At 29.0% G+C, this 18,011-nt stretch overlaps 2 protein-coding genes across 2 annotated transcripts; both read left to right on the top strand.

Moving 5' to 3' along the window:
* The first annotated feature begins 324 nt into the window (after nucleotides 1-324).
* On the top strand, nucleotides 325-2,283 carry LOC107957471 (endoglucanase 9-like). Its single transcript, NM_001327657.1, is given in 6 exon segments — nucleotides 325-534; nucleotides 616-1,119; nucleotides 1,212-1,361; nucleotides 1,501-1,612; nucleotides 1,707-1,870; nucleotides 1,963-2,283. Coding segments are annotated over 6 exon segments (1,461 nt in total).
* Nucleotides 2,284-8,093: 5,810 nt separating this feature from the next.
* Nucleotides 8,094-14,128, top strand: LOC107957472 (adenylate kinase, chloroplastic). Its single transcript, XM_016892987.2, has 8 exons — nucleotides 8,094-8,136; nucleotides 9,213-9,448; nucleotides 9,549-9,644; nucleotides 9,747-9,875; nucleotides 9,946-10,080; nucleotides 10,204-10,350; nucleotides 10,487-10,561; nucleotides 13,747-14,128. The coding sequence occupies exons 1-8, from the start codon at nucleotides 8,094-8,096 to the stop codon at nucleotides 13,849-13,851; spliced, it is 966 nt and encodes a 321-aa protein (XP_016748476.2). The 3' UTR covers nucleotides 13,852-14,128.
* Nucleotides 14,129-18,011: the final 3,883 nt, after the last annotated feature.

The raw sequence follows: 18,011 nt of genomic DNA, 5'->3' as shown, positions 1-18,011 counted from the left end.
AACGGAAATGACTTCAAGTCGTCAACTCAATTCAATTGATGTTAAAGCAAAGCAACTAATCAGCAGCCATTATATCCTCAAGATCAAGGTGTTGACATGTACTATAACAGGATGTCTGAACTTCCTTATTTTTCTATTTCTTTAATCCTTGAAAAGGAAGATTTTAAACAACAATAAAGAATAGTGATTCTCGGCTTAAAAAGCCTGATTTTGCGCTATTGAGATTTGGGCACCTATATTGTATAAGCATTCGCTCCTATAAATGGCCATGCAATTGTTGAATTATACCTCAATAAAAAAAAGCAATCAAGTAAGCAAGTTTCAATGGCAAAGGCAAACATTCTCTTGGTTTTCTTGTGTTCACTGGGATTGCTACTGCTTGGGGGTGTTGGAGTGGAAGGAAATCCGAATTACAGAGATGCACTACAAAAATCCTTTCTCTTCTTCCAAGGCCAGAGATCAGGCAAGCTGCCTGCCAATCAGAAAGTTTCATGGAGGTCCAACTCTGGTCTTTCTGATGGCTCCCTTGACCATGTGCGTATTCTCACTTTCATTTTTGTCATCCGTATATAGTCTACAATGAAAATAACAAGTTGCATTTTGTGTCGAATTCAGGTAGATTTGACTGGTGGCTACTACGATGCTGGAGACAATGTGAAATTTAACTTCCCAATGGCATTCACCACCACAATGCTTTCATGGGGTACACTTGAATATGGAAAGAGAATGGGTCCCCAGTTACAAGAGGCAAGGGCAGCTATCCGTTGGGCGACTGACTATCTCCTAAAATGTGCCAATTCCAAGCCCGGAAAGCTCTATGTAGGGGTGGGTGACCCCAATGTAGATCACAAGTGCTGGGAGCGGCCTGAGGACATGGACACTGTTCGAACTGTGTACTCTGTCTCATCAAGCAACCCTGGCTCTGATGTTGCTGGTGAAACGGCTGCGGCATTGGCAGCTGCCTCCTTAGTTTTCCGAAGGGTGGATCCAAAATACTCGAGGTTGTTGCTGCAAACAGCAAGAAAAGTTATGGCGTTTGCCATCCAATATCGTGGTGCTTACAGTGACTCACTTGGATCAGCGGTCTGCCCGTTTTACTGCTCATATTCTGGATATAAGGTAAGATGCGCTTTCTTTTGGCTGTGAACTGTTAGAACTGGATGGCATCCCAGTCCAACAATATACTTAAAATTTTCTACTAATGGTTGCAGGATGAGTTACTATGGGGTGCAGCATGGTTGTTTAGAGCAACAAATGATGCTTATTACTATAATTTCTTGAAAACATTGGGAGCTGATGATCAACCTGACATCTTCAGCTGGGATAACAAATATGCTGGTGCTCATGTTCTTCTATCCAGGGTATTTAACATTATATTTTTCAATCCAATTTCTCTACATTGTAGTGAAAAATTTTGTACTCCACAAATAGTGTTTAAAGGGTGACAGCATATCAAATGTCTTATTTAAGTAATTTTTTTCTTGCTTTAATTTTTTACAGATGGCATTGTTGGGCAAAGATAAAAATTTCGAGCAATTCAAACAAGAAGCTGAAAGCTTTATGTGTAGGATCTTGCCCAATTCTCCTTATTCAACTACCCAATACACACAAGGTGATTTGAACAATTTTATGTATTACTCCTATATATAATTAAGAAATGCTTGCTGTGTGTTAGTTTTTGAATTGATTATAATTTTGAAAAACAGGTGGCCTTATGTACAAGTTACCTGAAAGCAACCTTCAATATGTTACATCCATAACATTTCTACTTACCACATATGGCAAGTACATGAAAGCTAAAAAGCAGACATTTAACTGTGGCAGCCTCTTCGTCACTCCAAAGTCACTAATCGGACTTGCAAAAAGACAGGCAAGAGATGCATTCAATTCTATCTTAATTCCAAGAACAATGATTTAATCAATTTTATGAGATTCTAAAGCTGAATACCGTGGGAATTGCAGGTGGATTACATACTAGGGGAGAATCCAATAAAAATGTCGTACATGGTTGGTTTTGGTCGGAATTTTCCCAAGAGAATTCACCATAGGGGTTCTTCATTGCCGTCGTTGGCAAAACACCCTCAAAGCATCGGATGCGACGGTGGTTTCCAGCCATACTTCTACTCATCGAACCCCAATCCCAACATTTTGGTTGGAGCTATTGTTGGAGGTCCAAATCAGAACGATGGATTCCCAGATGATCGATCTGATTATTCACATTCCGAGCCTTCTACTTACATCACTGCTGCCTTGGTTGGACCATTAGCATATTTTTCTCATTAAGATGTAAATTGTTTGTGGAATCAAACTAAATCTCTCAAATGATTGATTATAGTTGGGACAAATGTTTAAAGTTGTTTGTTTTCATTTTAGATTCAGAATACTACCAAAAACAAATTAATTAAGATATATAACGCTCTGTTTATACTCATTACTGCTCTTTTTGTTTCTTTTTATAATGTTTAATTAAATGATTTTAATTTTATAAAATTGAAGCTTGAACCCAAACTTGTACCCTTGTGTTTGGGGTTTATTATAAAATAATTAATAAAATTACGTGTTAATGATATGAAAAAATTGTACAAAAATTACTAATTTTTTTAAATTAGTTGCACAAAAATAAAAAATATTAACTTATAATAAAAACAAAATAATTAAAATTTATAAAAGAATAAAAATATGTTTGTTTATAATTTAAAAAATTAATTATTTTAAGTAATTTATTGAAAGTTAAATTAAATTGGAGAAGTTATTTGATTTAGATGGATGCAGAATAATATTTTTTTATCATTAAAATTTAATGATATGGCACTATTTTATTGGTGCTTAAAAACTATACTTTTTAGAGTGATACTAATATAATTTATTCCCTAAAAATGAATGTAAAAGTAAATATAAGAGAAAGTAAAAATTATTTGGTCATCCAACTTTACAAAAAAAAAAGCTCATTTTATTCTTTTATTTAATTTTTTTTATCTTTTTAACTCCTAAATTTGTGATATTTATCAAACTAAGGAGATAATGTGAAATTTTTTACTATAAAAACTAATAATATAAGGAGAGAAAAAGGTGAATTGTACATTGTCCCCTTATTCCCATCATATTATCCAATCAGGCCATCAATTGTTTAGATGTAAGGGACCAGAAAAATATTTATGGGAATAAAAGAGGATAATTGCATCAAATGATCTTATGGTTCATGTAGTCATCACTTTTTGTTTGAGCGAATCTCATTACATATCCAAATTACAAGTTGAATGATAGCAGGGTAAAGTAGTCTTGTAATAAAAACTTAAAATCAAATCTCAAATATGAATATGATTTCGTGTTAATTCAGTTAATATTATTGTTGTTGCAATAATAAGTAAAAGTCAAATATGATTTGAGGGTGTTTAAGTATGTATTTTTTAAAAATTGGGGGTCTTAATAAAAATTATATAAAAAACATAAATATTATATCTGATTTTGTCTCTCTTGTCATTTTTTCTTTTTATGTTAAAAGAGCATTAATTTCAAAATTGCAAAGAAATCAAAAGAAAGAAAGAGCTTCGGACTAACTTGAAAGTTAAAGAAGATTTACTTGAAATTAGCTTGTGATGTGTGATTCTGGGATTCTGGTGTTATGTATTTTGGAATTGTAGTTTATGTTCAGATACCTGCTTGCTGTTGTGTATTTCATTTCATTTGATTAATAAAGTATTTCCAGCAAGATGGTCTAACACTGCTAATGGGCTGCAGGAAGAAGTAAACCCCAAGTAAATTAACAAAAGGCAAGGACCGGCATCATTTAAAAGGTCCTTGATATATATTTTTGGTTAGGAAAGAGGAATCAGGTCAGAAGATTAGGTTTCAAAAGTAAGAAAATCATCTTCTATGAGTGGGTGTAAGCTTTGGACTACAAATTATGTTGGAATCTAGGAAAATATCCTGGCTCCACAAAAGGGTGAATAAAAATGACACCACCTTATTTTGTTGAAAAAATTCGATTTAAACTAGCGGGTAGAAAGCCAATATACTAACCCCAATTGGAAGACTAATGCTGGTGAAGTCTACTATTGTGATAATCCCTTCCTATTACATGCACTGTAAGAAACTATTGTCTAGCGTTTATAACCCCATTGATCACATTAATAGGAATTTCCTTTGGGATGGATCTAAAAACCATACCAAGCATCATCGTGTTAGCTGAAAGAGTACAAAATCCAAAAGAGATGAAGGCCTTGACATGAAACAAATGAAAATGTAAAATCAAGCTCAACTCTTAAAACTTTGTTGGAAAAACATCCATACCCATGAAGTTTTATGAGCAAAACTTCTCAAAGCCAAACACTAGAATGGCTCAAATCCGCCCTTTAATTCATCTCACTTGCATGGAATTAGATGGGTTACTAAAGATGGATTTTGGATGAATTTTTGGATTGACAATTTTACTAGGCTTGGTCCTATTTGCTCTTCGATACGAAGTCCTCTCAATAAGGGTGAGGATGGTTAGTGATTTTTGCGACTTGCCTTCCCCCATCTCTTTCCCCTTTCCTACTAATATTGCGTGTAATATCACGGCCACCCCATTTTCGGTTCTTGAGATTGGAACTATATGTGTTGGAATTTTTACCTCCAATGGGACCTTTTCTCTTAGCTCTACCTATTACTTGGGGTTTGACCTTTGCACCCATCCTTTGGCGTTTCGAAGGATTGGAGTTGATTTGGAAGCTTCACCTTATCCCAAAACTCTCTTCTTCTATTTTCCTTTGGGAAGTTGGCAAAATTCTTCGTACGACGGCATTGCTTTGTTTAAGGTATGGATATTGTTGGTTCTTTTCCAAGGACCACCCTACTGCTATCAGTCTATGGAGGAAACTTTCTATTCCCCCATCCTTGTCTAGCTCCTTTTCGTAACTATTAAAAAAAATTCAGCTCCCTATATGAGACTTTTTCAAAAATTCTATTCATAAATCTGATAAAAAATCATTTTTGGTGGATTTATTAATTTTTGGAATGTTTGGAAGCCCTTAGATAACATATTAAGTTATTTTTAGAGTTTCGAGTTTAATCCGGTGTAAATACGAGTTGAGGGGCAAAATGATAATTTGACACCAAAGGTATTTTAGTTATTTGGAACCTAAATATAATTAAATATTAGTATTTTTGAGAGTGTGATGAGGAGGAATTTTTTGGATAATTATGAGCCCTTTTTACATTGAAAATCTTGTTATGGCCACATATTTTAGTAGTAATAGTAATAATAATGAATTAGGACACAATTGGTATGTCAATAAGGTTAGTAAGCCTACTTAGTTGATGAAGACATTGTTTAGTGAGAAGATAATGAAACTTGCCTTATAGCATAGCAGTAATGTACATAGTGAGGGCCCTAAGTGAAATGGTGTTCGATTGGATACACTTTAGTGTAACTTAGTATATTGGTGTTTGGTTGGAACGTAAGTGTCCAAGACATATTTCATTGAAATTATCAATGGTGAACTTTCTAAAATTTGATAATAAAAATAAAGTGCTGAAAAATATGTGTGTAAATCATATAAATGTTTGTATTTATGCATTTGATTCCTAGTGCCATGTACTATAGGGTCCTTAGTCTTAGCATAAATATGTTAGTTTCATATTCCTCTTGGGCTTGTATTAGAATGTGGCATTTAACTCTTTTTTTTTTTGTGGTATGGTTGTTGGCTTGAGCCGTGAGTAATTATGACCTTAATTTGGGTAGCATGCAGGCATATTTACTCCTTTTGATGTGAGAAACGTTTTGAATATTTATTAAACTTGTTTAGAATGAATTTATGAAGTTTTAGCATGTTTCGATATCATTTCAATGATTTCATGTTGTAACGTATGGTTGAGTATGTTTTGGGAAAGTGATTTGATGGGTTATTTGTAATGTTTTTGGATTAAAAAGAGGGGTGACATCGCGACCTCGACTTTGCAATGTCGTAACATTTTTTTGTGATGTCGCGACTACACTTTTTACGATGTCACAACCTCACCCAACCAGCAAGTGATATTGCAACGTCAAATATTTCATGTTATGACCTTGCACGCTCTCCTAATATTTTGCTTCACTACACTATTTTGATCCGTTATGGCTTCTAATAGAACATAAATGGTTTTTAAGTTTTAAATTTGAATTTATCTATTTTTTATGATTTTATAAAAAATGTTTTAAGTTTTAAATTCTTAATTCACAATTGGGCCTTTGAAGTATATATATTTTCCCACTTTGGTACTTAAAATTTTTTTTCCCAATTTTGTTCCTAAAGTTTGCCTCCGTTATATTTTTTAGTCCCTTTTTTATAGAAGTTAAAAAAAATATTATAACCAATCACAAAGTGTCACGTGACATATGTAGATAAAAAAACAAATATTTTCTTTTATTAAATGTATATACACATTAAAAATATAAAAGATGAAAATAAATATATAAAAAATTAGAAAAAAAAAATACATAAAATATAGAAAAATATTTAAATTATAAAAATAAAATTAAAAGAATAAGATGATTGAAAATAAATTGGTTGAAAGTAATAATATTATTAAAAAAATGTAAAAAATTGTAAAAATTATAAAAAAAATTTAAATTTTTAAAAACAAAAGTTTATTTTTTTTATAAAATTCTAAAATATATAATTCTAAAATTCTAGAAAGGTATTAAAAATTATTTTTTTTTGCAATTAGTTGAAATTTAAATATATATATTTAAATTTTTATACCATTTTTCAATTTTTATATATTATTTTGACTTTTTAAAATATATAATTATATTTTTTAGAATTTTATAAAAAATATTTTTAAACTTTATTTTAATATATTATATATAATTTTTTTATATTTTTAATCAATATAATACATAATATTAAAATAATAATAAAGGACATGTTGTGAATTCTAATAGTGCCATGTGGCTGATCAACGTTGGTTAATAGTCGATCAAAGTGAAAAATATGTTTTGGTTGACCAGAGTAAACCGGCCATGTGACACTAGTAAAATACATTACGTGTCTCTTTTTATTTTTTTAATATTATATATATTATGTTTACTAAAAATAAACAAAAAATCATATACAATATATAAAAATTTTAATAAATATTTAAAAATATTTTTTATAAAATTCTAAAATATAGAATTATAAATTTTTAAAAAGGAAAAATAATATATAAAATTTAAAATTATTATAAAATTATATATATTTAAATTTCAAGTAAATTAAAAAAATGAAATTAAAATACCTTTTTAGAATTTTAGAATTTATATATTTTATAATTTTATAAAAAAATATTTTTGAGATTTTAAAAATTATTTTTACAATTTATTTACCTTTTTGTAATAATATTATTAATTTCAACAAATTTATTTTCAATTATCATTTTTTTAAAATTTTATGTTTATAAATTTTTTATAATTTATTTGTTATTTTTCTAGATTATATATATTTTCTAAATTTTATATATATATATATTTTTTTATATTTTATATTTTTTAATATTTACAAATTTTTATAGAGGTTAGAAATATTTGGGAAAGTACTACAGGAGATTTATTGAGCAAACTTGAAAGTCTTAAGAATGGTCTAAATATTAAGTTTGTAATGTGTTCATAATATGAAAATTTGACGTGTGGCAATGAATGAAAGTAAGCATTTGTGGAGGGAAAGTTGCAATATAAGCTCCTTTGCCTGTTTTATATAAATTTTAATGGTGTTTTTGCAAATCATATTTCAATTTATTTATATATAATAATTTAACTTGTAATTTTACATAATAAGTCACTATAAATTTTAAATTGTTTTAAAATATTTTTAAGTTTATCATTATTTTTATAAATTAAATGCACTATTAAAATTAGAATAGGTATTTAAAGATATAATTAATGTTACAATAAATTATTTAATAGTCACAATATTTAAATTTAATTAATATTCTATATTCACTAATTAATAATTAAAATTAAGTTAGAAACTATATATAAAAATAAAATTTTAATACCATCTACTATTATAATATTTCTATTTTAAAAATAGTTTCAAAATATCATGTATTTAAAGTCAATATAATATTGTTGATTAAGTCTTAGCTCGATTAATATGGGTATTATTGTTAATGTAGGAGGATGTGGGTTCAAGTGCAGTAAAACACATTATTTTTTTATTTATTGGTTGGGGAATAGAGGTGCTCATGGGTTCGGCCTAAGTATGATATTAATATATTTTATATTTGTCCAAGGTCAACCTGACCTGGAACATAGACTTAAATTTTTGTCTAAACTATCTCATATTTGTAAAAGACTAACTCAAACTCATTTTAGCCCCTCACATTTTTTTGAATTTTTTAAAAACAAATGTTTATTTATCTTATTTTAATATTTAATAAATTTATACTTTTTATTTATTAATTTTTATATAGTTATCTTAACATTATTTTAATGTTTACATTACAGTGTTATATATTTAGTATATGTTTATTTTTTAATGTATTCTAAATTACATAATATATTAAAATAACATAATATAAAGTATTATAAACTTAAAAACAGTCAAGCTAGATTTGGGCCTTGAATGTTCAAGCTCGAGTTTGTCCCATATTTTAAACGGGCCAAATTTTTTTTTGTCTAAACTCATTTTTGGGCATAATATGTTTATTCAAACCCCCTAAATTTTGGCCGGGCCTAGGCGAATAACCCGGCCCATGAATAGGTTTATGAGTAATTCTAGATATAATGTGAAAAATAATAAATACATAATATTAAAAAAAAGTCAATATAATATTAATTATCATTTTTTTAAATTAAACTTATATATTATTATGCTTTAATTTCGTGATCATATTATTAACAAAATAATATAAAATTTATGAAAGATTTTAAGATATAATTAATATTGAAGAAAATTAATAATAATTAAAAAAGCATTTTTTAATAATTAAAATATGAAAACGTATTTAGTACCCTATTTTTTTTATAAAGTTGAAAAAAGATGTTTGTTTTTAAATATGTTTGAAACGGAATAAATATAATAATTAGATTTAATATTAAAAACATTTATTTTAATTTTTAATTTTATAAAACATAAGATAATTATTTTATTATTTTATATATTTTCAATTTTCAAAATTATTTTGCATACTATATAATTTAGGGAGGGGGAGGGGAGGGGGAGGGGGAGGGATGTGGGTGTTAGAAGTAAGACGCGATAGATTTTCTTAAGTTGGTCTAGATTTGTCCGCACAGAGAGAGAGAGATAAAGCTAATAATGGGCAGCACTTCTTTTTCTCCCTCTATTTCTTTGTCTCCCCCCTTTCCCCTCATTCTAGTAAGTTCCCTAACCCCAGCCCTAATCTATTCCTCCATTCTCACTCATCTTTCACTCCCCTCACTCTCCGTTCTAATCAAACGCGTTACCGTTTCAAGAAGCTCCCCTCCTCAAATGCCCCCAATTTCCTCGTAATTTTCCCTGCTCACTTCTACGCTTCCACTTATTACTTACTATTTGAATTTATGCTTGGATTTTGTTGCTTTTTTTCTAAATCGTGGATGATGGCAGGTTGCTGCTTCGGCTAAGGCAGAGCCGTTGAAGGTAATCATATCAGGGGCTCCGGCTTCTGGTAAAGGTACACAATGTGAGCTCATCACCCAAAAAGTAAGATCTCTCTATATGTTTGCATTGATTTTTCTTGTTTTCAACTGAAGTTAATTTTTTTTTAATAAAGGAAGGATAAAATGATAATATTTATTTATTCAGTATGGTTTGGTGCATATTGCTGCTGGAGATTTACTGAGAGCAGAAGTTGCCGCCGCTAGTGAAAACGGGAAGCTAGCGAAGGAATACATGGAGAAAGGAGAATTAGTCCCTGATGAAATAGTTGTTATGGTAGGGTAGATATTGTTCACTTCATATAGAATGCTTTTCCTATTCATGAATCCCATAGTTTTGGCATTAGATGGTCAAGGAGCGTCTGCTGCAACCTGATTCTCAACAAAGGGGTTGGCTTTTAGATGGCTATCCTAGGAGCTCATCCCAGGCAGCTGCTCTTGAGGATTATGGGATCCGTCCTGATGTTTTCATTTTGTTGGATGTAAGAATGTTTTATTGCTCTTTTAATTCATCAAAAACATACTGCATCCTGTTATTCCTTCATTTGTAAATTAGTTTAAAACAGTAAGTGTATTCTAATATAACATGTGCAACTTGTTTCCAGGTTTCTGAAGACATTCTTGTTGAGAGAGTGGTTGGGCGAAGGTTAGACCCTCTTACGGGGAAGATATACCACTTGAAATATTCTCCCCCGGAGAACGATGAAATTGCATCCAGGCTTACACAACGATTTGATGATACTGAAGAAAAGGCATGTCTGATATTCCTTGTTTGATTGCTATTGAGCGGGGATTATGTGTGCTTTTAAATTTTTGGGATTCTTCTTCATTTGTAGTTGTGCCCTGTTGTTAAATTGACAAATTGCATCTCTTATTTGAAATTTGTAGGTAAAGTTGCGGCTACGCACACATCATCAAAATGTGGATGCTGTGCTCTCTGTATATAAAGATATCACAGTCAAGGCATGTTAACTTCTTTCTCCATGTCATTAATTGATTTAATTCAATGCTTGCATAGGATCATGCAAATAAAGATGAGAAAATAAAAAAACTGAATTATACATGCAGTTTGGTTTGGTTTTATAATTAATAGAGATTCAAATTTTGGTCTTCCTCAATTAATAGCCAAACACTGTTTTGATCAAGGTTTTCTTATGAACCCTTGAGTATGAAAATGTGTTGAATTCATTCATTTTAATTTGACATATATCAGAGGTGGTCTTTGATGCCTTTGTAGTGAAAACTTTTCAACTCCACGAGTGAGTTTAGATGTTTCCACGTATCCCATTTCCGCTCTAATTATTATTTTCTTGAAAAGTATTGCACCCTGAGGAGTATGTGTCACCCTAAGAACATCGCTTGTGGAGCCTAGAATTTTACTGGTGTTGAATGGAATTCTTTCTCATAATTTAAGTTTTGGGTAACTTGATTATGTGTAATGTAAAAGGATTTTTCTGGTTAAAAATGGGAAATAAAAGGAGTATTGGCTTGGTGACATAAAATGGCTAGTTCCAAGTAAATTCTATCAATGAGCTCTAACATTTTACTCTAGTCATTAGTTCCTAACTACAATTTTGTTCTATTTGTATCTTTCAAGTGATTTTACTTTGGTCCTTTTGTCACATTTTTCATTAACTGAGAAAAATATCCATGGGAGTATCAAGGGAATGTCCTCATGATGTGCCAGTTAAGGACTTAACTGGACAATGTCAAGGTTAGGAGCTAAAGTAGATCCAAACTAAAAGGGTAGGGACCATGGATAAAATTTACCAGTCAAGTTTCAATTTTAATGTTGGAAGTTGGAGGCGAAAATTTTAATGTTCTAATTACAGAAAGTAAAAGAAGGAAAAGCATCGTGTTGTAAAATTAATTGAGAGTAATTTTTAAAATTAAATTATACTTAATTTTCAAATCCTTGCTAAAAGCATTGTCATTTATCTCAAGTCTCAAGTGAACTCTTTTGTCCAAGGCCATAAGGTATAGAAATCTTTTCTTTTTAGACTCATCAAACCAATAATGGCTACTTCTTTCCTTGAAATATTTCACTTTTTGCTATGATTTTCATTCATTTTTTTCTGCCTTCTAGTTATTCTTTTCAATTCAGTTCCTATTTTCTCACCTTATATGAGGCTAGAATTTCTTTACAATTTTACTAGATTTAACTGAAGATCCAAACAAATCCAGCCATATTGGTTGAACTCTTGTTTTTAGATCTTTGGTTATTTATTTTGTTGAAAACCATTTGATAAGATCAAATTAGACTATTAAAGACTAGCTTTCAATTTTCGAGTCATCTAATTATTGGAATAATGTGAACAAAGGGCAGGATAGGAAAATAAGGAATATTGTGGCACCAGAGATGGTAGGCTACTGAGAATACTAGTGTGGTGTTATGGTCACTGGCTATGGATTGAGTCACCGTGTGATTTTTATATGAAAGTTTGCTTTGATTGAGGAAGATTTTCCCTTTTTTCGATTCCTACCACGTAAATAAGCTATGATCAATTATGAACTTGTTAAAGGGAGTTCCTAATCTTAGACTTGTTAGGAAGAGAGTCTTAAAACCTCTATAAATCGGAATGATTTATATCTTATTTTATTACTAAGAATTGACCCTTAAATGGAGGTTACATTAGGAAACTAAAATTCAGGACTTTTAATTGCAATAAAATACTTGCTAAATTAATATATTTTAGGTTATTTTATTTTTTAAAATTATTTTAATTCAATATAAATCCAATCCAAATAATAAAATAATTCAATAAATAAATTATGTATAATATTAATGTATTATATATTACTTGAAAATATTAGTATTTAAGTGCACATAAAACAAGTCCTTGGACCTGTATTCTTCTCTGATATTCTTTTGTGCCGTATCCTCGAGTCTTGAGTTTAACTCGATTGATGAGTCAAAGACCTAGACACATACCTAATGCCTGTACTTCAATTCGAATATGGTTTGCTGCCATTCGGGACTTGGCTTTTCCAACTCTTTCTTCATTAATTCTTTGAATTTCTTGTAACAAAGCCATCAATTCCTTTTTGGTGATGGGAATGGGATCACCTAATGTTTGGCTTTGATACCAAGTTGTTATGGTCGTGGGTTATAGATTGAGTTATCAGGAGTTCATGGGAAAGCTGACTTTAGTTGAGGAAGCCTTTCCCTTATTGTGGTTCCTACCACATGAATAACTTATAATTAATATATGGAACAGGCCAAAGGGAGCTCCTAACCTTGGAACCTGTTGAAGAGATCTCCTAACTTTAGACTAGTTAAAAGAAAGAGTCTTGACCTTTATAAATTGGAATAATTTGTCTTATTTTAATACTAAAAATTGTCCTCTTAAATAGTGGTTACAGAAGGTTTTATTCTTGTAGAGGAAGAAACTAAAAAATTATAATCAAAGGACTTTTAATTATAATAAAATACTTGTTAAAAAATCATTCTAATTAAGAATACTACTAAAAGAAATTTACTTGTCCTTCTATTTTTGGCGCTTTTGACTTCTTGTCTTGCCCACTAAGGCAACCATAACACGTGGGTAGTGAAAGTTAATGTCTGATGTCAATGACTAATGTGAGACTTCGGAACAGGTTGCTAGGAAATGTTTCATGAAGTACTATTGTTTACGATGGCAAAGAGTCAACATCTGAAATGCCCTTGCCAGATGAACCAAGTAGAGTCTAAACTGTCTAAGCATGAGGATGTGCATAAGTCATGATTCCTTTATCTGGGATCCCAGTTATATGTCAGCATCATTAGCTTCAAATTTCAACTTCTTGTTCTTTCTGCAGTAATGTGCTTAAACCCTGGATTATTGTTCTGATTGCTTTTGTTATTGATGCTTGAAAATGTCAACTGGTATCAGCTTAAAATTTCGTGTTTGATGTGTTAATTGACTTCAAGATTAATGTTGTTGGTAACTGTTTCTGAGAATTAAAATTGAAAGACACAAGGATTAGTGGAGGTATTATCATGTTATTATGAATTATACAGACTGCCATATTGTTTGAGACCATTCCAAAGATGAAGCTATTGTCTGCTAAATTCAAAATTTGGCAGAAAAACTGGTTACTGGGTTCTATTGAGTTCAATCATCTTAAATTATATATTAAATGAAGGAATATAATGTTTGTATCTTCAGGTTAATGGAAATGAGGCCAAGGAACATGTGTTTGCACAAATTGATGCTGCTCTTACACATGTAGGTGAGCAAAGGAAGGTGAATTCTGGATCTGTAGCTGCATAAATGAAAATCAGATATCTTGGCGATTTCCATCAACAAATATATCCTTATTGGCATTGGATAATTGGACTTGTGTAATAGAGTTAAGTAGTTCAATTCCCTTTTTTTCTTTCTTTTCTTCTTTTGGTTATTTCTTTTTTTTTTTTTGGGGGGGGGGGGATGTAAGTTTCAAGTTCAATTCCGAGTTTGTAATCATCAATTCTTTATATTTTTTAAGGAAAATTATCTCATTGTGACCCTCCAAAAAAAATAAATAAATTTAAATAAACTGTATGTGTAAGATTTGGTATGTTTCTTCTTTTAGTTTTACCTTGCGCAGGCTATTTTCATTTCAGCCTCTGGACTTGGTACTTTTTCCAAGTAGGTCTTACCACCTTATTTCCTACACTTAAACACACAAATTGCTTATTTTATAGCCCCATTTTTTTCTAGTGATGGCCAAGAAATTCTGCATTTAACCTATTAATTTCATTTTTCAAGATAACTGCAATTTTAGCGTTATTAAGTGATGCCAATTCGGTTGACATCTTTCAAGGAATTTGTGTCTTTGTCTACTGCATGATATCTCAATAGAAAACTAACTACATTAAAAAATGCTTAATTGTTAAAAAGGCCCTTTAAAAAATTCAATTAAAATAAATAATAATAATTAATGACCAAAATAGAACCAAAAATATAATTGAGTGATTATACTGGTATTTTTTTTTTGACAAACCCTAACCCTAACCTAAACCTGATCTATACTAAACCTTTATCTCAAACACAAGAATAGATCAACCCGAAACCTTTACCACACTAAAAAATAATAATAAATATCCCCTAAATGAACCTAAAAAATCTGAATAACCCTATCAAAATTCAAAAATTTCCCAAATCCAACCTAATAATCCTTTTATGAATTTTTTATGAATTTGGTCTTTAAACTTTAAAATATTTTAATTACTTTATTAAATTTTAGAGATTATACAATCAAGTCTTTTTTAACTAAAATCATTAATATCACTATTGAGTGATACATCAAATCTTAGGTGGAATAATTTATAATTAAAAAATTAAACCATAAATTAACATTAAAAGAAAAACAATTTGAATTAAAAAAAAAGGTAAAACGACATATCTCCTTGTAATTTTGATATCGTTGGTTCTTTAATTTTAGGTTTTTCAGGTTTAACAACTCTCCAAAGTTGTCCTTTTTTTATTTTTTTATAGTTAATAGTTTTAATTTGGTTCTGATTTTTCATGTTTTTACTATAGTTTATGTGGTAAAGTTTTACCGTTTTGCCCGTCATCTTTTTTGCTTTTAACCTTTTTTTAACTTTAAGGTTTACTTTTCTATTTTTATTTTTAAATTATTCCATATAAGACTAATATGCCAACGGTAAAATTAACAATTTTAGTAACGAAATAACTTGATTAATATAATCTCTAAAGATTAGTATGTAATTAGAACGCTTCAAAGTTTAAGGATCAATTTAAAATGTAAGTAATAGTTTAGGACTGTTTGATGCAATTTACTCTAAAATTTATTTACTTCACAATTGAAATAAATCAAAATAGCAAAACAACTAAATAAAATGGCAAATGAAATGGATATTACGTGGAAAATAGGTTGAAATATTTTAATTAGATGGAAACTCGAGTGGAAATGAAAAAGAAGAAGAAGAAGAAGAAAAGAAGCTGCATGACATCCATGATTTAATAGGGTAATGGGTAAGATATTAAATGTGGATAATAGTCGGGATTGAATGACTAATAGTGTAGTTTATCCTATATAATAATGAGATATGAGATAGTATAGTATAGTATAGTATAGTTACTTACATGTTTTTTTTTTAACTTTAATTTTATTATTATCATATCTACTTATTTTATACAATGCTCAGAAATACCCATAATTCTTTCCCAACCTTTAAATAGGAGGATAATGCATTTTAAGACATTCAAACTCACGTCCTTCTACATTGGCAACAATGTTGAAACCAATCGAGCTAAGATTCAATTGGCTAGTTACTTGCATGTTAAATCATAGTATATGATATAGTATTCCATAATATAATAATATAAATATATATGGAACCATTAATAGATTATTCATTTTTTTATATAATATATACTAATATGATAGGCTTAATGGTACATAAACTATATCATTTTTTTAAGTTAGTAACTAAATTTTTTTTGTCATAAATAGTACCTAAACTATAATCCGTTAGTTAAATTACCTCAGCCATTTAAAAAATCTCTTAACTAATCCTTTTGTGATATGTGACCGTTTTTAACTAAAAAATAAAAAAAAGTTAAACTTTATTTCCTTAAGCTTTTTTAAAAAAAAAACTTATAAACATTTTCATCTCTTTTATTATTCACCCAATAACTAGTTGAAAATCTTATCCAAACCCAGTTTTTGGTAACAAAACTTAAATTCTAGAGAACTTCTTTTTTATTTTTAAAATTCAATTTTGATTCTTTTTGAACTTGGGTGAGAAAACCATTTGTTATTTTTTTTTAAAATAAAATTCTTCATTCTTTTCTATATAGTTTGAATAAAAAAACTAATATTGAGTGGATCTCTATAATGAAGAAAACTCAAGTAAAGCATGGTAAAAATAAATGGTAAGAAAATTTGCAAAAAGAAAAATCTAACAATTAAAGAAAGTTCATTAAAAGGAGAAGAAAGAATTATGGGGAGAGAGAGCAAAAAATGTTTAATTTAATTTAATTTATTTTTAATTAAAAAGTGACACATGTCATAAAATGATGGTTAAGAGTTTTTTTTTAACGACTAAAGTAATTTAAGTATTATTTGAAGTAATACTGTATAATTTAAATATTATTTTGTTATTTAAGCTAATATAATATATTAAAACTTTTAACTAAATTCAATTAAATATAAACGATACGATATTAATCATGTTCATAATGTTGATATCGATATAATATTTTATGAAGTTGATATACGTATCGCTAATCATAAATAATACATATAGCATAATGTTCATTAATTGTGTATACTATAATGAGATCAATAATGTAGTAAAAATAGTTATAGAAGATGGTAGATTATAATATTAATATACATATACTATTTCATGATATAATAATACGTATTATAATATCAATAATTGAATTTCATTCAATATATATTCCTACACATGTGTACAACTAGTAATACAAAAAATTATTATTATAGATTTAATATATTAATATATCACTTTTAAATAATATTTCTACTACAATAAAATATCAATAAAAAATTTTGTTTCTTTTTTATTAGGCAGATTTGGACCATATTATTATTATTATGTAAAAGTTATTTATTATATTCAAAATAAAAATATTTGTAACTTGTGAAACTTAAAAATAATTTGAATTCGTCTAATCCCATCCAATGTAAATCGATCCAAATATTAAATAATTTGAACTAAAAAAAAATTAAATTCGAAATGACTCGAGCTTGAGGTAATCTAATTTTAAAATTATTTAAGCCTGAAATAATATAAAATTAAATATAAACACATCCAAACCCACCTATTCACCAGTTGTTAGATAAAATCAAGTTAATTATACTTATTTCTAGAAGAAGCACCCTAGTGTTATTTCAAGTATTAACCACACTTCAACTTGGATGAGAACAGTTGTTTGACTAATGATGAGCATAATTTATTTATATTTCTTCTAGAAATCCTTTGTGCTTCCTGAGATTCAATGCATATTTTTATCATGTTGCTAATTCAATTTATAATTTTTAAATTAAATATAATAACTAGTGTCATGAATAATTAATTTAACAATTAATTCAATTCTATCTTACACATTTACATAAAATAAGACTGGAATAAAAAAAAATTTGGGGAAGAAGCAAAACCTCATTAGCTTGCGGCATTAATTATTATTTTATTATTCTTTGTATAAATACATAATCATTAATAATAATGTGTACATTATAGTAAAAATATTAAATCAATTAATGTGCTAAAAGATTTAAGTTAAATTAGTGATAAAGATTCTAGCCCATTCGGTAATTGTGATAGCGATGATCATAGTGATGGTAGTAATATCGTTTAAGTCCTGAATTGATTTGATTAAAATTGTTTCGATCAAGATTTAGAATGAATGAATAGCGGCAAGTCTAGTTTACATTTGAACATGTTTTTCGTTCAAAT

Source organism: Gossypium hirsutum, chromosome A05, assembly GCF_007990345.1.
Source record: "Gossypium hirsutum isolate 1008001.06 chromosome A05, Gossypium_hirsutum_v2.1, whole genome shotgun sequence".
Taxonomy (NCBI): Eukaryota; Viridiplantae; Streptophyta; class Magnoliopsida; order Malvales; family Malvaceae; genus Gossypium; species Gossypium hirsutum.
Note: the sequence above shows the minus strand (reverse complement) of the source record. Positions and strands in the feature narration are given on the sequence as shown.

What these genes read in the sequence shown, in the direction of transcription:
- LOC107957472 (XM_016892987.2), top strand. Translation starts at nt 8,094, where the DNA reads ATGGGTATTATTGTTAATGTAGGAGGATGTGGGTTCAAGTGCA. An exon ending in CAAATGCCCCCAATTTCCTC is followed by an intron (nt 9,449 to 9,548) that starts GTAATTTTCCCT and finishes GGATGATGGCAG; the next exon opens with GTTGCTGCTTCGGCTAAGGC. An exon ending in TTGATGATACTGAAGAAAAG is followed by an intron (nt 10,351 to 10,486) that starts GCATGTCTGATA and finishes TGAAATTTGTAG; the next exon opens with GTAAAGTTGCGGCTACGCAC.